The 23,074-nt window shown below is 42.4% G+C and overlaps 1 protein-coding gene across 1 annotated transcript in view; it reads right to left on the bottom strand.

The window, feature by feature from the left end:
- The window catches only part of LOC106089457 (PDZ and LIM domain protein Zasp), a 538,225-nt gene that overhangs the window by 376,797 nt on the left and 138,354 nt on the right, over nt 1-23,074 (bottom strand). Inside the window, exon 3 of the mRNA XM_013255315.2 lies at nt 18,260-18,385. Coding sequence (XP_013110769.2) covers nt 18,260-18,370 — 111 coding nt within the window. The 5' untranslated portion in view covers nt 18,371-18,385. The remainder of the gene's footprint in view (nt 1-18,259; nt 18,386-23,074) is intronic.

The raw sequence follows: 23,074 nt of genomic DNA, 5'->3' as shown, positions 1-23,074 counted from the left end.
GCAAAGACAATGATTAAATATAAATTTAAGGATTCAAACTTTAAATATAAAAATAATTTCCAAAACAAATCTAAAAAAAAAAAAACAAAACTAGCAGATTTATATCTGCCAAGTTTTAGGACTTGTCCCATAAATTTTACAAATAGTAGCAGATATGAAATAAAATTCCTTCATAAATTCATTGCATTCAAAATTGCGGAGCTTATTTTCACAGTATGTAAACGCAAGAGCACAAATTTTTCTTTGCTGTATCGAGCAAATGTAAATAAATGCCAGGAGAAAAAAAATTGCGCATTGTGCCCGCCAGACAGTCATCAGCTGGACAAATAACAGCATTTCCATTTTTCCCAGCTTTACAGATTAAAATTAAACAATTTTTTAATGCTTTATTAAGCTGGTATTTTATTTTGTGAAATTTATGAAATTTTACAACAATGCAAACGCCAACGATTCTCTCTAATGGAAAAGGTACAGTAGAATGATTTCAAATGCGCTGTTGGGTTTTGATTGGAAAACCAAACAAATGCTACCAACTGCTACCTAATGGGCAATGAATAGGTGAGCTATTAAATTGGTAAATCTGTTATGGTAGGGATAATACCGCAATCTAAATGGTTATTAAAATAAGTATTACAAAAGCAAAAAAGCTTTTAATTTAAGGATTAAACAAAATATTTAATAAGTTTTGTAAATATGTCGATTCAACCACCAATATAGGATTTAACAACCATATGGCTGTAGTTCACATTTTACGAACATATTGTTCTGTATAAATTTGGCAGGGGGTTTGTGGGTGGGGTTGTTCTCCCCAGGCCATTTGACCACAAAGCTTGGTCATATAAAAGGGTAAAAACATCGCTTAAATCGATGAACCTAACCCTGGCGACATTTGTCCAAGTAAAAACTTCTCCCAAAGAGGTGTCACACTGTGGCACGCCGTTCGGACACGGCTATAAAAAGGAGGTCCTTTATCATTGAGCTTAAACTTGAGCTTGTTAATGTAACAAGAAAAAGCGTGCTAAGTTCGACCAGCCTAATCTTACATACCCTCCACCTTGGATCGCATTTGTCGAGTTCTTTTCCCGGTATCTCTTTTTAGGCAAATAAAGGATAAACGAAACGAATTGCCATGCTACTGGAGGTATATCAAGTTATGGTCCGATTCGGACCATAATGGAATTGACCATAGGCATTTTATAAAATTTTAACCAATTCGAATAAGAATTGCGCCTTGTAGGGGCTCAAGAAGCAAAATCGGGAGATGGTTTTATATGGGAGCTGTATCAAGCTATTGATCGATTCAGACCATATTAGATACGTATGGTCATGAGAGAAGCCGTTGTACAAAATTTCATCCAAATCGTAAGAGAATTGCGCCCTCTAGAGGCTCAAGAAGTCAAGATCCCAGATTGGTTTACAAGGCTGATATATCAGGTTATGTACCGATTTGCGCCATACTTAGCACAGTTATTGGAAGTCATAACAAAACACCTTATGCAAAATGTCAGCGAAACCGAATGAGAATTGCGCGCTCTATTGGCTCAAGAAGTCAAGACCCAAGATCGGTTTATATGACAGCTATATCAGATTACAAACCGATTTGAATCATACTTAACACAGTTATTGGAAAAGATACCAAAACACTACGTGCAAAATTTCAGTAAAATTGAACTAAAATTGCGCCCTCTAGAGGCTCAAGAAAGTCAAGACCCAAGATCGGTTTGTATGGCAGCTATATCAAAACATGAACCGACTTGAATAATACTTAACACAGTTATTGAAATAGATACCAAAACACTACGTGCAAAATTTCAGTCAAATTGGACTAAAATTGCGCCCTCTAGAGGCACAAGAAAGTCAAGACCCAAGATCGGTTTATATGGCAGCTATATCAAAACATGGACCGATTTGAACCATACTTAGGGCAGTTGTTGGAAGTGATACCAAAACACCACGTGCAAAATTTCAGTCAAATCGGACAGGAATTGCGCCCCCTAGAGGCTCAAGAAGTCAAGATCCAAGATCGGTTTATATGACAGCTATATCAGATTACAAAACCGATTTGAATCATACTTAACACAGTTATTGGAAAAGGTATCAAAACACTACGTGCAAAATTTCAGTCAAATTGAACTAAAATTGCGCCCGCTAGAGGCTCAAGAAAGTCAAGACCCAAGATCGGTTTATATGGCAGCTATATCAAAACATAGACCGACTTGAATCATATTTAACACAGTTATTGGAAAAGATACCAAAACACAACGTGCAAAATTTCAGTCAAATTGGACTAAAATTGCGCCCTCTAGAGGCACAAGAAAGTCAAGATCCAAGATCGGTTTATATGACAGCTATATCAGATTACAAACCGATTTGAATCATACTTAACACAGTTATTGGAAAAGGTATCAAAACACTACGTGCAAAATATCAGTCAAATTGAACTAAAATTGCGCCCTTTAGAGGCTCAAGAATGTCAAGACCCAAGATCGGTTTATATGGCAGCTATATCAAAACATAGACCGATTGGAATCATACTTAGGGCAGTTGTTGGAAGTGACACCAAAACACCACGTGCAAAATTCATTCATTCAAATCGGACAATAATTGTGGCATCTTAAGGCTCAAGAAGTCAAGACCCAAGATCGGTTTGTATGGCAGCTATATCAAAACATGGACCAACTTGAACCATACCTAGGGCAGTTGTTGGAAGTATTACCAAAACACCACGTGCAAAATTTCAGTCAAATCGGACAGGAATTGCGCCCTCTAGAGGCTCAAGAAGTCAAGACCCAAGATCGGTTTATATGGCAGCTATATCAAAACACGGACCGATTTGGCCCATTTACAATCCTAACCGACCTACACTAATAAAAAGTATTTGTGCAAAATTTCAAGTGGTTAGCTTAACTTCTTCGAAAGTTAGCGTGCTTTCGACAGACAGACAGACGGACGGACGGACATGGCTAGATCGACTTTAAATTACATGACGATCAAGAATATATATACTTTATGGGGTCTCAGACGAATATTTCGAGGAGTTACAAACAGAATGACGAAATTAGTGTACCCCCATGCTATGGTGGAGGGTATAAAAAATTAAAGCTTCTAGGAAGTGAAGAACGGTGATCGAGAGACCGGCTTATAGGGGAGCTATATTATGTTTTCGCTCAAGAAGTCAAATCGGGAGATCGGTTTGTATGGGAGATATGTCCAAATCTGAACCGATATGGCCCATTTGTAATCCCCACTGCTGCTCGTCCGACAGACGGACGGACGGACGATATTCAACAGATTATATCCGACCCATTGACATACAGATTAAGTGTGAGGCAGCCACTACAGCTATGAGACTTAAGGCGATGGGAGAATGGATTGAGCATGGGAGCAGTTCATACCATCGCGGTATAATCGAGGCGACGATAGGAAACCTGGAAGGAAGGGAGAAGGTTTCCGATCGGATACCTGAGATGAATCTTGAAGTCGAGTGCGAGGCACTGCTGCCATCGGCACAGTCTTGGATTGACGGAACCCTAGTGTTGCCATTTGAAAAATCATGTTACACGGATGGATCAAAGCTAGAGGACAGAGTGGGCCTGGGGGTTTACATTGAGAACCCAGGGACTGAGATTTGTTTGAGACTGCCTGACCATAATACGGTCCTGCAAACAGAGATCCGGGCAAACACGGAATGCGTGAATTAGTGTGGTGCTAACGCTAGGACGTCAAGTGTGAACATCTTTACCGAGATTAAAATTGCCATGAGGCAATAACAACCAGGACGGTAAGGTCACACACGGTGTTGGGGTGTAAGAGGAGGTTAACGCCTTCTCTGAGGATGGCATGATACGCATCGGGCCATGCAGGGCAATAGAGCGGTAACTGGGAATGAGAAAGCAGACGATTTGGCAGTGAAGGCCAGAGGACTGCCGTCAAGAAAACTTGGTTAACCCGAAGTCTTTCGGGTCGACGCAGTCCGAGTTAAGGGAGTGGGCGACGGCGATGCGCATGCAACATTGTGGAACAGCGAAACGGTCGGTAGGATGGCGAAAATCCTATGGGGAGATCCAGATCGTGAGAAGACGGGCCTATTACTGAAAAAAAAAGCCAGAAGGAGGTCAGTATAGCTATTGGTATCATAACGGGACACATAGGACTACGAGCTCATTTATGTAAAATCGGTGCGGCAAGTGATAGCTTGTGTAGGGCATACGGAGAAGATGATGAGACATTGGAGCATTTCCTTTGTCATTGCCCGGCTTTCTTGTGTAACAGATACCGGCACTTATGTTGGTACATAATTACAGACATGAACCAACTTAGAGACGTAGCATAGAAAAATAAAATCCTCAGATCGGTTTATATGGAAGCTATATTAGGTTATGAACCGATTTAGACCATGTTAGGTTAGGTTAGGTTTAAGTAGCAGTCTGCCATCAGACTCACTTAAACACTTTCGTCCTTGTGATACCATAGGCACAGAAGAAGGAAGATGCCTTCTAGTTCCTACCGTTGAACCATCCAGATCGCTTTAAAAAGCCCAGTAACTTGTGAATGTTCACATCCGCTAAATCAGACAGGTTCTTAAAGAAATGAGAACCTAAAGTGGTACTCTTTCCAAGGATTTAATGGCTGTCTGAGAAGATATTTATGCCAATCGTCGTAATGATATTATATCTTAGCCATTCCACCACTTCCTTAATTTCAAGGATCTCTGCTTTATACACACTGCAGTGGTCGGGTAACTTCTTCGATATGACCAGTTCTAGATATTTAGAGTACACCCCAAAGCCCACCTGGTCGTCTAGTTTGGAACCATCTGTATAGAAGTCTATGTAACTTCTGTTACCAGGGATATCGTAGTTCCAATCGGTTCTATCAGGAATAGTGGTACAGTAATTTTTATCAAAAAGCGCCTCAGGTAGAGAGTAATCCACACTGCCTGGAACATCGAATATTATGTCAAGGATAACACAGTGTCTGTAGCCGCCAAATTACCAATGAGAAAGCTCTCTTAACCTCAAGGCAGTGGTCGCTGCAATATGGGTAGCCACAATATCCAGAGGCATAAGATGTAGCATTAAATTCAGTGCTTCCGACGGTGTCGTTCTCAGTTCGGCTGTGATGCACAAACAAGCCATCCTTTGGATCCGGTTAAGTATTGAGCAGTAGGTGGACTTTTGAAGCGCCGTCCACCAGACCACAACACCATATAGCATAACAGGTCTGACAACTGCAGTATATACCCAATTCATGACACGCGGTCTAATTCCCCAACTTTTACCAATGGCCCTCTTGCAGGTGTATAGGGCAAGAGTGGTCTTTCTTGGCCTTTCCAAAATGTTGGATTTGAAGTTAAATTTCCTGTCCAGCAAAACACCCAGATATTTTGCGTTTTCTGTAAATGTAACATTCTCTCCAGCCAAGAAGGTAGGTTCCACTGTAGCCAACTTGTATCTCGTGCTGAAAAGAACTACTTCTGTCTTGCACGGATTTATACCCAGACCCCTTTCGGTAGCCCACTTTGCTGTTGCATGTAGAGCTTCCTGAAGTATCTCTCGAAGAGTGCTGGGAAACTTTCCCCTAAGCGCAATTGCCACGTCATCAGGATACGCGACCACTTTTACGCCTTTTTCTTCCAGAGAGGTTAATGGCTATATTCTATGGTGGTGGGTATATAAGCGAATGTATGTTTTAGCAATTCAAGCCTCTATCTAGAGTTGGTAAAGATGCTGGCCACTTAAATTGCGTTCATCGCAAAGAGAATTTCAAGGCTATTCAATCTTTATTAGTTTGTATATTTCTTTCGTGTATTTTCTGCGAATTTTTTCAATATCAACTTAAACCCTGCATGATAAACAATATGTAAATACATACTTATATATATATATGCCAAATGCATGCTTTAGTCACGAAAGTAGCAGCGGAAAAAGATGGTCATAGTGTGCCCAAATCACATTATGATTAAATATAGGCAGGCTGACCATTACCCATACCGGTGGGTCATTTGACAAAGACAACGGATGGATAAACACAGCCATATTTCATACCCTCCAAAATCATCATAACCACACAACTTTGCTGATGCATGCTTCAATGGTGAATCAGCAAATGCCACAATGATTTTTCAAAACACTCTACAGTCCAAGTAAACCATAAGACATAACACTCTTCACCGAGCCAACAGCAACAAAGATGACAATACATTTTGGTACCTTTTTCCTCAAAAAAAAAACGTTTTTGGCCATTTTCATACGCGAAACATAGCATACTTATATGTGAGTGAAGTGGCTTGTTGAATAAGTTAATACAATAAAATGTATGCGAATATAATAGGGTGGTACGAATAAATACAAGTTTGGAGTACAAAAGCTGAGGCGAATCTTATGCATATTACACCAGATTCGGGTAAGAAATGAGTCAAAGATCTACTTATATGTCTTATATGTACAACAGTCTGGCGTAAACATCAGAAACAAAATTTCAGCGGTGGTTATACCCTTACAAATGCTGGCGACATTTGTAAGGCATTCAGGCATGTTAAAACTTCTCTTACCATTGGTGTCGCTAAGCGGCACACCGTTCGGACTCGGCATAAAAAGGGTGGCTTTATATCATTGGCATATCATTGAGCAAAAATTTTAAGAGGACTGCACTCTTTGATATGAGAGAAGTATCCCCTGTTCCTTAGTCGGGGCGGCCCCCTAGGTATGTGAACCCAATTTTAATATGTACTCTCCAGTACCATTCATTTGAGTCACATACTGTCCGCCATGGCTCCACTTTTATATTTAGGTGGTGTTTTTGGAGTAAAGGGGTACCCCTGTTCCTTAGTCGGGGCGGCCCCCTAGGTATGTGGACCCAATTTTTAATATGTACTCTCCAGTACTTTTCATTTGAGTCACATACTGTCCCCCATGGGTCCACTTTTATATTGAGGTGGTGTTTTTGGGGTAAAGGGGAGGGTCCGCCAATTTTCCGATATCAAAAAATTCTATAGCCTATTGATCCTTCCAGACAATAGTGTTAATAGCACGGAAGTCCTAACTTAACAAACCGATTACTTGCTTAGGTGTATGTCGTGGCATGGGGCAGATTAATATCTGCACCCTTTTTTCAACCTAATCTAACCTAAGGAGAGTTTATGGTATGAGGCGTCCTTAAAACACTTGGCACCGAAATTTAATACCAAATTCGTTTTATAATCTCAAATATCATTCATTTGAGCCCCATATTGCCATGGTTGGTAAAATTGTTCCCTTCGGGGAAAGGGTGGACCCCCAGAAACTTGGTCCCGAAAGTGGGTATCAATTTCGAGCTCTACTCCCCAATGCCTTTCATCTGAGCCCCGTAATGCCATGTTGTTGTTGTTGTAGCCACATTTTCATGTGGAGAGGGCGTTCCTTGATTAGGTAGGTTAGCATGTATGCCTATGACGCCGAACGCCTGGGTTCGAATCCTGGCGAGACCATCCAAAAAAATGTTCAGCGGAGGTTTTCCTCTCCTAATGCTGGCAACATTGGTGAGGTACTATGCCATGTAAAACTTCTCTCTAAAGAGGTGTCGCACTGCAGCACGCCGTTCGGACTCGGTTATAAAAAGAAGGCCTCTTATCATTGAGCTTAAAATTGAATAAGGTGGCCATTGGGAATAAGGTGGCCATTGGTTCTTTTAAGGCGTCAATAACTCACCTTGTCATATCGAGCATCATAGGCACTTAGTATTTGTATTTGTGCAGGAGCCAGTGCCACCTCTCACTGAGACTCTCCGCTCGATAATGCTGATAGCCCTCGTCTGCCATTGCAACTACTCCGTATGGAGCATTCCACTATCCGCAATCTGTGGACGCGACCGGTAGCTCGCAGCTAAGCTTCTCGTGACAGCAATGAACACCACACAGATCGGACCTCAATAGTCCAGCCTGTGTAATGCTCACAGCTATCCCGTGTCGAGCCATATTGCCATGGTCGGTAAATATGTTTGAGATATGGGAAGGTCATTCAGTAACTTGGCCCTGAAAATATGCATGCAATACGTGTTCTTCTCTAAAATACCTATTATTTGAGCCCCATTTTGCAATGGTCAGCAAAAAGATCCTATTTGGGGGGTTTTTATGGGGGTGAAGTAGTTCCATAGAAAATTTTTCCGAATATCGTCATCAGATTAGTGCTCTACACACAAATGGCTTTCCTTTGAGCCCCATATTGCCAGGATCAGTAAGTCAGCCCTGTTTGGGGGTGTTTTTGGGAAGGGGTTTACCCCCAGAAACTTGGTCCCAAAAGTGGTTATCAATTTCGGGCACACAAAATTTCGCTTAAATCGCAGCACCCATTTTCGAGATCTTCTGACGTTTCTGAAAATTAAGTTAAGGGGAAGGGTCCGCCCCTCAAGAATGACTTCTTGATACGAAATATGGTCGAAAATTTGATCTCTTTGGGATGGGTGGCCCCCCAAACACTTGGTCCCACATTTGGATATTAAATTTGTATTCTACTCTCAAATACCTATCCTTTGAGCCCCATATTGCCAGGATCAGTAAGTCAGCCCTGTTGGGGGGTGTTTTTGGGAAGGGGTGTACCCCCGAAACTTGGTCCCAAAAGGGGATATCAATTTCGGACGCACAAAATTTCGCTTAAATCGCAGCACCCATCTCCGAGATCTGACGTTTCTGCAAATTAGGTTAAGGCGGAGGGTTCGCCCCTCTCAAGAATCACTTATTGATACAAAATAGTCATGTCCGTCTGTCTGCCTCTGCGTTCCTAAGATCGAGATACAGGTAATAGTGGACCGATCGGGACAATATGGGATTCAAATGAAAGGTATTCAAGAGTAGAGTACGAATGTCATAACAAAAGTTGGGTCCAAGTACCTGGGGGCCGCCCCAGCCCCAAAACCTCTTCAAATAGATTTATTTGACAATCATGACAATATGGGACTCAAATCAAAGGTATTCGGGAGTAGGTTACAAATATGGTCAAGAAGTAGGAATAGGCTTTATAATTTATTGATATCGGAAGGGGACGGACCCTACCCCGTTACCCCAAAAACACCACCCAAAATCAAAAGAGGACTGATAAAGACAATATTGGTGTCAAATGAAAAGTATACGGGAGTAGATAACGAATCTGGCATACAAATTCATGTCGAAGTAAAGGGGGTCACCCCACCCCCACAAAAACGTCCAAAATCGGCATATTAGCCAATCACGGATATATCGGACTCGGTTTGTTTGTTCCGTATAAACTCAAAAACGGCAGAACCAATTTTCTCAAAATTTTCGCATATTGTGTAGGTTGGTCTGGAAGGAAACATGGGCTATATAGTTTTTGGGTATCGGAAGGGGGACGGAGCCTCCCCCTTATGAAAAAAACACAAGCCAAAATCAAAATTGGACCGATCGGAACAATAAAGGTATCAAATGAAAGGTATTCGGGAGTAGATTACGAATATAGTCAGGAAGTAGGAATAAGCTTTATAATTTATTGATATCGGAAGGGGCTGGACCCTCCCCCATTACCCCAAAAACACCACCCAGAATCAAAAGTGGACCAATAAGGGCAATATGGGTGTCAAATGAAAAGAATACGGGAGTAGATAACGAATCTGGCATACAAATTCATGTCGAAGTAAAGGGGGTCACCCCACCCCCACAAAAACGTCCAAAATCGGCATATTAGCCAATCACGGATATATCGGACTCGGTTTGTTTGTTCCGTATAAACTCAAAAACGGCAGAACCAATTTTCTCAAAATTTTCGCATATTGTGTAGGTTGGTCTGGAAGGAAACATGGGCTATATAGTTTTTGGGTATCGGAAGGGGGACGGAGCCTCCCCCTTATGAAAATTAAAACACAACCCAAAATCAAAAGTGGACCGATCGGAACAATATAGGTATCAAATGAGAGGTATTGGAGAGTAGAATACGAATATGGTCAGGAAGTAGGAATAGGCTTTATAGTTTATTGATATCGGAAGGGGGCGGACCCTCCCCCATTACCCAAAAACACCACCCAGAATCAAAAGTGGACCGATAAGGACAATATGGGTATCAAATGAAAAGTATGCGGGAGTAGATAACGAATCTGGCATACAAATTCAAGTCGAAGTAAAGGAGGTCACCCCACCCCCACAAAAACCTCCAATATCATTTGTATTGTTTGTGCCGTATAATAGACTCAAAAACGGCAGAACCAATTTTCTCGAAATTTTCGCATATTGTGTAGGTTGGTCTGAAGGGAAACATAGGCTATATAATTTTTCGGTATCGGAAGGGGGACGGACCCTCCCCCTTATACTAAAAACACAACCCAAAATCAAAAGTAGACCGATCGGGACAATATAGGTATCAAATGAAAGGTATTGGAGAGTAGAAAACGAATATGGTATTAAAATTTGAGTCTAAGTGCCCTTCGGGCCGCCCCAACCCCAAAACTCCACCAAACAGACATATTGGACGTTCATTTCAATATGGGGCTCAAATGAAAGGTATTCGGGAGTAGATTTCGAATTTGGCATATAAAATCAGATCGAAGTGTAGGGGGTCACGCCAATCCTCAAAACCGCCATTAGACCCATTATGACTATATGAAACTTGGCTGAACCAATTTGCTTAAAATTTTCATAGATTGTGTACGTTAATCTGGAAGGAAACATAGGCTATATAATTTTTAGATATCAGGTGGAGGCGGACCCTCCCCCTTACCCCAAAAACGCCAACCATATTCGAAAGTGGTCCGATGGGCACAATAAGGGTATCAAATGAAAGATATTGGAGACCAGAAAACTAGTATGGTATAAAAATTCGGGCATCGGTACCCAGCGTGCCCCTTCCCAACCCCAAAACTTCTCTAAACGGATATATTCGAAGTTCAGGTCAATATGAGACTCAAATGAAAAGTATCAGGCAGTAGATTACAAATATGGCATAAAACATTAGGTCCAAGTAATGGGAAGTGGCTCACCCCCAAATACCCCTCAAATGGGCATATTAGCCGACCATGGCTATATGGGACTCAAATGAAAGGTATTAGAGAGTAGATTACGAATATGACATTAAAATATGCATTCAAGTCTAGGTGGCGCTTTTTTCTCTTTAAGATACATCGAATGGGTTATTTGACCCATTATGACAATATGGGACTCAAATGAAAGGTATTTGAGAGTAGAAAACGAATTTGATATCCAATTTTGGAGCCAAATGTTTTGGGGTACGACCTAAAGCACCCCCTAAACTGAACTTGAAATTTGATATCTATTTTCAGTGCAAAGTTCGGGTGGCCGCTTTAGCCCCATATTTACCGGCTCTGGCAATATGGGGCTCAAATAAATGGGATTTGGAAGTGCAGCACGAATTTGATATCCATATTTGAGTCGAGGCCACCACAGCGCAGAGGTTAGCATGTCCGCCTTTGACGCTGAACGCCTGGGTTCGAATCCTGGCGAGACCATCAGAAAAATTTTTCAGCGGTGATTTTCCTCTCCTAATGCTGGCAACATTTGTGAGGTACTATGCCATGTAAAACTTCTCTCCAAAGAGGTGTCGCATTGCGGCACGCCGTTCGGACTCGGCTATAAAAAGGAGGCCCCATATCATTGAGCTTTAACTTAAATCGGACTGCACTAATTGATATATGAGAAGTTTGCCCCTGTTCCTTATCCGAATGTTCATGGGCAAAATTTGCAATTTGAGTCGAAATGTCTGAGGTGCCTTCCCTCCCCTAATGAGAACATTACCCTAAGGAAGAACATTACCACCAGGAATCGAGAAGGGGCAAATTCTCACAGATCAATGAGTGCTTTCCGATTCAAGTTTAAACTTAATGATAAGGGACCTTTTTTTATAGCCGAGTCCGAACGGAGTCCCGCACCTCTTTGGGGAGAATTTTTTAAATGACCATTCATGGCATTGTACCTCGCAAATGTCGCCAACATTAAGAGGGAATAAACACCGCTTTGTCCTATCTTCTCGCCAGGATTCGAACGCGTTCAGCGTCATAGGCTGCAATGGCACGAATTCGATATTCGCATTCAGGGCGAAGTGTCCCCACCCTCAAAAGATATTAGAGAGTTAAAGAAGGCGCAGCGGAGCGGGCCCGGTTCAGCTAGTATTTTATATTTATAGAATCCACAATTTTGCTCCGATAATTCAAACATTTTGAACGAAATGTTCTATATGATCAATTAGCCTGGAAAATCGAAATCTGATCAGATTTAGAAATAGCTTCCCAATACAACCTTAGTATGTTCTCGAACCTGCTTAAAAGAAGCTGGTAAACTTTGAGGTATAGGGTATTATATAGTGTCCTCCGCCAAACTTTTGCCAGTACAGTATAATCAGTACACCCTAATAAAATTTGTTCAAAATTATATGTGCGAATAAATTTTTCATTTGAATTCACACAACTGTTGACTATTCAAATTGTGCTTGAAGTTTATTTTGTACACTCCATGTGTTAAGGATTTCAACTCTCACACCCACACGCATCTCTACAGCTATTGTATTGTAACAAAGTAACACTTTTTCTTGCGATAGCCATGTGGGACTATTGGTCACTCGGTAAGTGTGTTACGATGGTTGGTTGGTTGGTTGGCTATGCAAATATATTCAGCACACACACACACCGCACGGTGATTCATAATCAAATTTAAGCTGAAATTCAGTGACTACAACAGTTTAGCAACATTTGGTTGCAGTTAAGGTAGTTGAATATTATGTATGTATGTGTGTGTGTGTGTGTGTGTCTGTGTTAAATTAGAAATTTTTGGGGAACTCCATGACTTAGCGGTTCACACAATGTTGGCTTAAATCCCATATGACGCACGATTGAAACGATGACAAATGGTGGAGTTAGAATTTTGAATAAATTTATAATTGGCCAAAACTCGTGGCTCCCATGACATAAATACAGGGGAGAAAGTGACGCAGGACACGCCACAGGGGGTATTTTACCGCCACTCCTATGGGTGACCACCATAAATAACCTATTACGGCTGCCGACTTAGGAGGGATTTGAAACCGTTTGCTACGAGAGGATGTTACAACACTTCTAAGAGATAAGGAACCGAACCAGCTCCACAGAAGGGCCAAAAGGGTCTTTTAGATGGCATATACGATAAGGCTAGATATTAACCCAATCTGCCTCTTTAAGAGGAAGAAGAAAGGCCTACTTAAACCCAGTGTTCCAAATATCAGCAAATAAATGCGGGTGTTATGGGCTGAAGCATCTTAATCGGCAGAGTGGAGTTAAAAGGGTTCTAGACGTAAATAAATCTCCGGGCCCTGATGGCACATCAACACTTGTCTTACGCAAGTGTACTTCTCCGCTCGCTCGTCCATTACGCAACGTTTTCAATCTTGCCTACCGTGCGGGTGTCTTCCCGGCTCGCATTGGAAAGTTGCGAACGTTCAGCTAATACCCAAGAAAGGTGGGGCAAACAACCATTCGAATTATCGGCCAATTGCGATATGCTCCGCTCTCTTCAGGGTCATGGAGAGCATGGTTAATCACCATCTTGTGAGGTATTTAGAGTCTAATGGCCTTCTAAGCAACCAACAGTATGGGTTCCGCAGATATCGCTCTACGGGCGAACTCATGGCACTTCTGTCGGAACGTTGAAGTCGCTCAATCCACCAGTTTGGTGAGAGTAAGTTTGTGGCTCTGGATATCTCTAAGGCATTTGATAGGGTCTGGCACGGTGCACTACTATCAAAGTTTGTCGCATTTAGTGTCGGTAATGGCTTCGATCGAGCTTTCTCAGAGATCGCACTATTCGAGTCGCTATAGATGGGTTCTCATCCAATAAGCACAACTTGTCCGCAGGTGTACTCCAGGGTTCTGTTCTTTCTCCTTCTCTTTTTCTAATTTTCATCAACGATCTGTTGGGTCAGACATCGAATCCGATCTACTCATTTGTGGATGACAGTAATCTCTGTCATTCGTACTCATTCGACCATAGGCCAAGTCTTCGAGAGATTGAGGACAAGGGGCGGGTTATGGACGATACACTCTGCCAGGATTTGCTGGCCATTTCTGAGTGGGATCGAATGAATCGAGTAGATTTTAATGCACGTAAGACTCAGTGCTGCTTGCTGTCACACAAACGATTCGCTGACCCAAAACGATCATCTTTGTCTATAAACGGTGTAGATGTTGAGCAATCAGAAGCTCTTGATGTTCGGGAGCATGAAAATACAAAGTGATGTCCGTTGGGCTAAACATGTATTTGAAGTGTCGAAAGAAGCATTCAAGTGTTTAGTTTTCCTTAAATGGTGTAAGAATTACTTCAATACGTCTGATCTTCTTAATATCTACACCACTTCCATAAGGCCGAAAATAGAGTACAACTCACATATATGGGCTGGAGCTTCAAAATCATACCTGGAGCTACTGGACCGTGTACAGAGGAAAGCGATGACGTTGATTGGGGACAGTGGGGTATCCAACTCTATTGCCTCCCTTCATCATCGTCGCAATGTGGGTTGTTTAGCGCTGTTCTATCGGTACTTTCATGGTGTGTGTTCGTCTGATATTCGTCTTCTTATTCCTGATGTAAGGATGTATTATATGTCAGGGATACTAGACTTTCCAGGAACTCACACCCGTTTGTAATTGATTGGCCTACGGACCGGACAATGTATTATAGAGAGAATTCTTATTTCGCCCGAACCGTTCGTATGTGAATTCGACTTCCGGCTAAAGTTTTTCCCACCCTCTTTGACATCCAAGGATTTAAGACAAATGTCAATAAGCACTACATCCTTCCGACTTCAATATTTTTGGTTTTGGTTCATTAGGGGACGGAATAATCACGGTTAGGTACTAAAAGCAATAACAGATTGGTATTAAAACCAATACCAGTTCGGTAATAAGATTACTTCCAAACAGTACTAATCATCCGGTATTGCTTTTGTATCATACGGTGTTGCTTTACTATTAATACCGTTTGGTATTGAAATGAGCACGTTGGTTATCAACTTTTCTCTGGGTGTATGTGTTAATATGGCCCGGTATATACCATATTCGGGTGGGCTTGTTAACCCAGAGAAGACTCAAATCTGCCTGTTTACGAGGAAGGCGAAGTTGAGTCAATTTGACGCACCAAATTAACTGAACAAAACGTTTTCGATATCTTAGAAGGTCAAATACTTAGAAGTGATCGTGGATAACAAACTGTCCACATTCTGGAGCGTACCAAGAAGTCTCACAGATGTTGGGCACTATGTAGACTGGCCGTACGCTCAAAATGCGGCTTAAATCTGAATATAGTCTGCCTCTATAGGAGTGTGAGTAGACAAATACTTACTTACGCCTCAGTAGTATAGTGGACTGCAATGCAGAAAAAGTGAAGCATAAGGACCAGAAAATATGTTGACTTGGGACTGGAAGCTATTCTAATATCCGAGCCATAGGCATACAGATTAAGTGTGGGGCAGCCATTGCGGAAATGAGACTAAAGGCGATGGGAAAATTAATAGAGGATAGGAGTAGGTCGCAGTATAGTCGGAGTGATGATAGGAAACCTGGATGGAATAAAAAAGGTTTCCGATCGGATACCTTAGATGACACTTGAGGCCAAGAGCGAGGCGCTGTTGCCATAGGCACAGTCTTGGATTGACTCAACTCTGGTCTTATCATCTGGAAGATTATGCTACCTATGTAGCAATACCCGAGTTCAAAGCTAGAGGACATTGAGAACCCAGGGACTGAGGTCTGTTTTCGACTCCCTGACCATAATACGCTTCTGCAGGTAAGCCTTTCGTTGTCCGAACTGAATAGGATCCTGGTCGGACCATTTTTTGATTTGGCTGCCGTATGGCAACGATTTAGGGTTTTATATTTCAGTATATTTCATCATCATAATTTTTCACCTTCTTCCTTCATGTTTCCATCCTTTTCTAGGGTATGACAATGTATCGGACAGGCCTCCGAATGAACTCACATTTCGGTGTGGGCTACCCATTCAACCTAACATAACTTGAATAGTGATTTTGACTAGTCCACACACTATCCTAACTGAATATGGTCTTGGTCGGTTCAAGTTTGGATATAGGCACCATTTAGACTGATTTGGGGATTTTAATACCTAAGCCCATAAAGGTTCTACCCATCTAATTCTGGCGACATTCGTGAGGTACTACGCCATTCATGGAAGCCGTGTAAAAACTTCTTCCCAAAAAGGGTGTCGCACTGCGTCTCGCCGTTTCGACTGGGCAATAAAAAGGAGATTGAGCTTTAACTTGAATCGTACAGCAATAATTGATATTTGAGGAATTTGCCCATGTTCCTTAACATACGTACATGGGCAAATTTGCAAGCCCATAAAAATCGTTTACACTGAAATTTTGAAACTGTGAACTGTGAACATGCGAGAAGTCTTATGCATTGACTTCTCGGCATATGAAACGAATATGATCCAAAGGATGGGGGTATACTTATCTATTCATTTTGTTGGAACACCTTGAAATTTTCGTCTGTTCTTGATCGTCTCGACGTTCTGAGTCGATCTAGCCATGTCCGTCCGTCCGTCCTTCTGCCGAAATCACGATAACGTTCGAACGCGAAGAGCTAGCCGCTTGAAATTTCGCACAGATACTTAATATTGATGCAGATTGTTGGGGATTGCAAATGGGTCAAATCGGTTTAGATTAAGATATAGCTCCCATATAAACCGATCTCCCGATTTCACTTCTTGAGCCCGTGGAAGCCACAATTTTTGTCCGATTTGGCTGAAATTTTGCATGTAGTGTTCTGTTACGACTTCTAACAAGTGTGCCAAGTACGGTCCAAATCGATATATAAGCTGATAGAGCTCCCATATAAACCGATCTCCCGATTTGACTTCTTGAGCCCCTACAAACCGAAATTTTTTTTCGGTTTGGCTAAAATTTTGCATGTGGTGTTTCGTTATGACTTGCAATTCCCGAGAATGAGTAGATCGGATTCGAAGTCAGACCCAGACGATCGTAAATGAAAATAAGAAAAAGAGAGGGAGAAAGGACAGGGCCTTGTGGTACTCCCGCGGTCAATATTTAGTCGTCAGATGAGAGAACCCATCTACAACAACTTTTTAGTGGGATCTCTGAGAAAACTCGATATAAATCCAGCGAAGTTATTAGACCCTATCAAATTCATTGGAGATATCCAGAGCCACCACCTTACTCTCACCGAACTAATGAATAGAATGACTCTAACGTTCAGACAGGAATGCCATCAGGTCACCCTTGGAGCGATTTCTGCGAAACCCATATTGTCGGTAGCTAAGAAGACCATTGGACTCTAAGTATCTCACAAGATGGTAATAGACTATGCTCTCCATAACCTCAGAAAACGCGGAGCATAACGCTATTGCTCGGTAATTCGCTGGGTTATGACTTCCAACAACTGTGCCAAGTATGGTTCAAATCGGTTTATAACCTGATATAGCTACCATATAACCCGATCTCCCAAATTGACTTCTTGAGCCCCCGCAGTCTGAAAATATTGTCCGATTTGGCCAAAATTTTGCTCGTGGTGTTCTGTTACGACTTTCAACAACTGTGCCAAGTACGGTTCAAATCGCTCTTTAACCTGATGTAGCTCCCATATAAACCGATCTTTCGATTATCCTTGTTTGGTTCCTAGCAGCTTTCATTTTTGACTGGTACATAGAGAAAAATGATGCCTTCCAACTTATTTTATTTTGTGTCAATTTTACGCAGAATCCAAACACTAAAAATTCATGAAGTTTGTTGCACTTATCTGTAATTTTCGGTTAAGCGTAATACGGATAAGAGATTTTTTTTTTTCAATTAGCCGTAGTCCGGATAAGAGAAATCTATTTTAGGTTAAGCTATATAAACGTAACCGAAAGCGAATCTTAATCTCAACATTCAATTATGTATGAAATGACTTGAGTTTAAAAAAAGCAATGTCTTGAAAAACGCTTTAAAAGTCAAAAAGACAACCATAAATGAAATTAAAAAAAATATTTTTGACGCGAATTTTTCCAATTCCAGATAATTTCCCATAGAAATAACTTTTTCACTTAAGCCATTTCGGTTTCATATAAAAACGGAATTTGGGTTGCCAGAACCTTTCCTGTTTAGCGGTATTTTCAGTTAAAAGATTTTTCACTTAAGCAAATTCAATTGCATTGAATAACACCAAAAATGAAGAATACTTTCCAACAAGTTTCACTTAAACGGCATTTTGCACTTAAGCGTATTGCAATTATGCGGTTTCGACTGTGTAATGGTTCATATAACATATGCATTTAACTTACCTTTTGTACAAGCAGAGGTTGGGCAAAGTCAGTGCCACCTTGAAGACGGAAGCCCCATGGTTGAGCATCGAAGCGGGATAATTTAATTTGCATCATTTGTGGTTGAGCCATTTTTACAAAAATTTACTAAAAAGAAAGCAAAAGAACAAAATTAACTATTAATCAATAGGATAACATTTTAATATGTCAATGTAGACAAGACCAAAGACCATGATAGAGATCCCCAACTCTGACTGCCTCTGCACCGCCAAAGACATCACTGATGTAGTGATCAAGGTAACGGGAACAATAGCTGAGGAAGTGACTGTGCAGTTAACTGCACTTAATTTCAAAAAGCAGAGAATGGCCTTCATCTCCCTACCAGCTAGCTGCACCAACGAGTTGCTGAAGATCAGCATGCTCCTGATTGGAATGACAAATTATCGGCTGACATACCGGAAAGAGAGAAAACACCGCTTCAGGTGTTTTTGAGCAGGCCATCTACAGTGGAAATGCAAGGGACCCGATAGAAAAGGAATGAGACTATGCAACAAGAGTGGACACAAGATGAAGAGTGCACTAGCCCTTGGAAATGCTGTATATGCTCGCACAGTGGAAAGGCCCGACGGATGAACTTCTTGGCTCAGGAAGATGCAAAGGAGGCATACAGCAGACATGCTAAGAATACTGCAGGCCCACATGCACAGGAGTAAAGACGCACAAGATCTCCTATTGCAAATAGTCGCAGAACAACGTGCTGACATCGTGGTTATAGGCGAGCAATATGGAGGAAGGGATCAAGAGTCCTGGCTTGAGGATCCCACAAAGACAGCTGCTATCTGGATTCCATACCGCAATGGCATGTCACCAGTAAACAACGGAAATGGAAACGGGTATCTGGATGTAGCTGGAGCAGTTCACGCTGTTTGGCTGCTATCTCACCCCTAACGACTATGCCGACGCCTTCAAGGCGAAACTTAATGAGATCGAAGACACAATGCGAAGATTAAACAGGCATCACATAGTAGTTGGCGATTTCAACTCTAGAGCGGTAGAATGGGCATGGTAACGACCAACTCAAGAGGAATACAAGTTCTAGACATGGCGGCAAAAAATGGTTTACTCGTTGTTAACTCTGGAAACGTGCCAACCTTTAGGCAACCCGGGTGCAATGGCACTATACTGGACATCACACTTGCGTTCGAGGAAATCATCGGGAAGATAACAGAGTGGAGTGTACTACACAACTTACGCAGGGAGAGACCACAGGCATATTATGTTCTCAGTTTTTACTAAAAGAGACACAGCTAATGAGGGAATGAGCACAAGGACACGAAGGTGCAATGTGAACAAGCTCGACACCTTGAAACTCCTAGCGGAAATTGACCGGCAAACCCAGCGGTCAGAGCAGATTGAACTGGACGTTCGGCCGATAGTGGGACCAGTGATGGACATCAAAGAGAACGGATGGAAAAAATCCATGCCAAGACTCAAAAGGCCGATGGGAAATAGAACCGCACTGCACTGCTGGAATGATGCTATAGCTGAGCAACGAAGCAACTGCATTGAATTAAAACTAAGACGTATCCCGCCAAGGGATAGCTGTGAGCACCACAAAGGTTAGATCATTGAGCTCCGATCTGTGTGGTGTTCATTGCTGTCACGAGAAGCTTAGCTGCGAGCTACCGGGTGCGTACACAGGTTGCTGAGTAGCTGCAAGGGCAGTCACAGACAATCAGCGGTATCGAGCGGAGAGTCTCTGTGAGAGGTCGGGCGGTACCGGCTCTTGCACAAATACTGAGTGCCTATGATGCTCGATATGACAAAGCGAGTTATTGGCGACGTTAAATAACCAATGGCCACCATATTCCAGCGGCAATCGGTCCTTTGGACCGGAACTGGAGCTTGACGAGGATCGCCACCTCCACATGTAAATGTGGCTACAACAGCAACGTAGATATACGAGAGCTCTCCGCAAAAGCACGGCTGAGACACAACACGCTCTATACAAGTAGGCAAAAAAGTTACTCGCTGCCGTAATAGAAAGGAGCAAGAAAGAAAAGTAGGAGGAATTAAGAGAAGATCTAAACCAAAACCCTTGGAACATCAGGTATATAATTTTAATGGAAAAACTCAGCTCACGGAGCCCAACAGCGATAATGGACGGGAGAACAATGGATATAGTTTACACACTCTTTCCCCGACACGAGCGTAGAGAAAATGAATTTTATGAAGAGCCCACTGACAACATAAACCCTCGAAAACCCGAGCTCGCCGCAGAAGCACGGCTGAGACAGAACACTCTCTATACAAGTAGGCAAAAACGATACTCGCTGCCGTAATAGAAAAGAGCAAGAAAAAAAAAGAGGGAGGAGTTAAAAGAAGATATAAACCGAACTCGAATATAAAACTGTGATGAAAAAACTCGGCACACGGAGCCCGACGGCGATGATTGACGGGAGAACAACAATAGAGAAAATGAAGTTTATGAAGAATCCACTGACAACATAAGCCGGTTTACAATTAAGGAGTTAAGGAATGCAGCCCGCAGCCTTCAGAGCAGAAAATCCCCTAGTCCTAACGGAATACCAGCCTAGGTCATCAGGCAGTTAGCTGCAAATAGACCAGAATTTCTTCTGAAAATGTTTAACCGGTGTCAATTGGATGGCGTTTTCTCGGAGGTATGGAGGAGATAAAAGCTGGTGCTCATAAGCAAGGGCAAAGGTGATCCAATAATCCAACATTCCCATCCTCATACAGACCACTATGTATGCTGGATATGGCCGGCAAGCTTTTGGAGAGACTTATAAAGCCATGGCTCCAGGATGCGCCATCATTGAGGGAGGTTTGTTTTTCCGGAGGTATGAAAAAGACAAAAGCTGGTGCTGATAAGCAAGGGTAAAGGTGATCCAACATCCCCATCCTCATACAGACCACTATGTATGCTGGATATGGCCGGCAAGCTTTTGGAGCGACTTATAAAGCCACGACTCCAGGACGCCTTCATTGAGGGAGTTTTGTTTCTCCGGAGTTATGAAAGAGACAAAAGCTGGTGCTCATAAGCAAGGGCAAAGGTTATTCAACATGCTCATCCTAAAATAGACCACTATGTATGCTGGATACGGCCGGCAAGCTTTTGGAGTGACTGATAAAGCCACGGCTCCAGAACGTCATCATTGAGGGTGGTGGATTCTCATCGAGACAACATGGCATCCGGGCAGAGACGTCTACGATCGGAGCTCTCAGAAATATGGTGAGGTAATAGAAGCGGCTAGGCAAAGGAACCACTACTGCAGGCCGATTGTTCTCTTGGCCACACTGAGTGTGAGGAAGGCATTCAAAAGCCTCAGATGGTCAGACGTCCTCCAAGCGCTCAGAGAGGTCTTTAATATCCCGGCATATCTGATGAGAATAATGAGAAGTTGCTTGCATGACAAGGTACTTATCTATAACTCTGCTGATAAAACGAGGGAATATGAGGTCACAACAGGAGCGGCGCAAGCAGCCATACTTCGGCCGGATCTTTGAAATGCCAGTTATGATCGAATACTTCGAACAGAAATGCCAGTCGGAACCGTTCAAGTAGGATATGCTGACGACATCGCTGCAATCATGACAGCAAGAGACACGGAAGGTGCGGAGCGCAAACAACGACAGGTGATGCTAAGGACAAAAGACTGGGTGGACTCCCACGGTTTGCAACTTGCCATGCAGAAGACAGAGTTGCTACTCCTTACGAGAAAAAATATTCCAGTGGAAGTGGATATGTGCATAGAAGACATACTAAGGAACACCAAGAGATCGGTCAAATATCTAGGGATCCGACAAGATACAAAGTTGACCTATGCAGAGCAAATTTGGCATGCGATAAAAAAGGCCGCGAGGATAACGGCGCAAATCAGCCAACTGATGGCAAACATAGATGAGTCTCACCCGAGCAGGCGCAGACTCTTTATGGAGACATGCAAAAGCAGCCTTCTCTATGGGAGTGAAATAAGGGGCCAGAAAATGCAGACAGCAAAATCTCTGCTCTCGGTACAAAGGACGACGGCCCTTAGGGTTTTATCATCCTACCGGACAGTGGCAGAGCCCACAGCACTTATAATAGCGGAATGGGTCCAATAGACCTACAGGCCATGGAGCGAGCCAGGCTCTACACCGCGATGTGCAATACCAAGAGAGGACGGGATGAGATTTAAAATTTTTTCAATTACTTCTACAAAAACGGTGATTGTTATTATAATATTCGTATTTGGGTGCCGGGGCATAACGGAGTAAGCGGAAATGAAAGGTCAGACGATTTGGCGGTCAATAAACTTGGTCTTGAAGCCTTTCGGGTCGACGCAGTCCGAGTTAAGGGAGTGGGCGACGCATTTGCATGCAACATTGTGGAACAGCGAAACGGTCGGTAGGACGGCGAAAATCCTATGGGGAGATCCAGAGCGTGAGAAGGCGAGGCTATTACTGAAATGAAGTAAGAAAGAGTTCAGCATAGCTATTGGTATAATAACGGGACTACTAGCTCACTTATGTAAAATCGGCGCTGCAAGTGATAGCATGTGTAGGGCATGCGGGGAAGATAATGAGACGTTGGAGAATTTCCTTTGTCAATGACACAATATCAGACATGAACCAATTTAGGGAAGTGGTATTGAAAACAATTAAGGATGTAAATAGCCCGGAATTCGTTACTTAAAATTTTCTTTTTAGAGGTTTGGTGTATGTCCATAGTGGCATGGGGCGGATTAATATTTGCACCCTCTTTTCAACCTAACCTAACGGTTGAAATCCGTCAAGAACCTGATATAGCTCCCATATAAACCGATCTCCCGATTT

The sequence above is a fragment of the Stomoxys calcitrans genome, chromosome 5, assembly GCF_963082655.1.
Source record: "Stomoxys calcitrans chromosome 5, idStoCalc2.1, whole genome shotgun sequence".
In the NCBI taxonomy this organism is placed as follows: Eukaryota; Metazoa; Arthropoda; class Insecta; order Diptera; family Muscidae; genus Stomoxys; species Stomoxys calcitrans.
The sequence above is the reverse complement of the archived record's forward strand: the minus strand, read 5'-3'. Positions and strand labels throughout refer to the sequence as shown.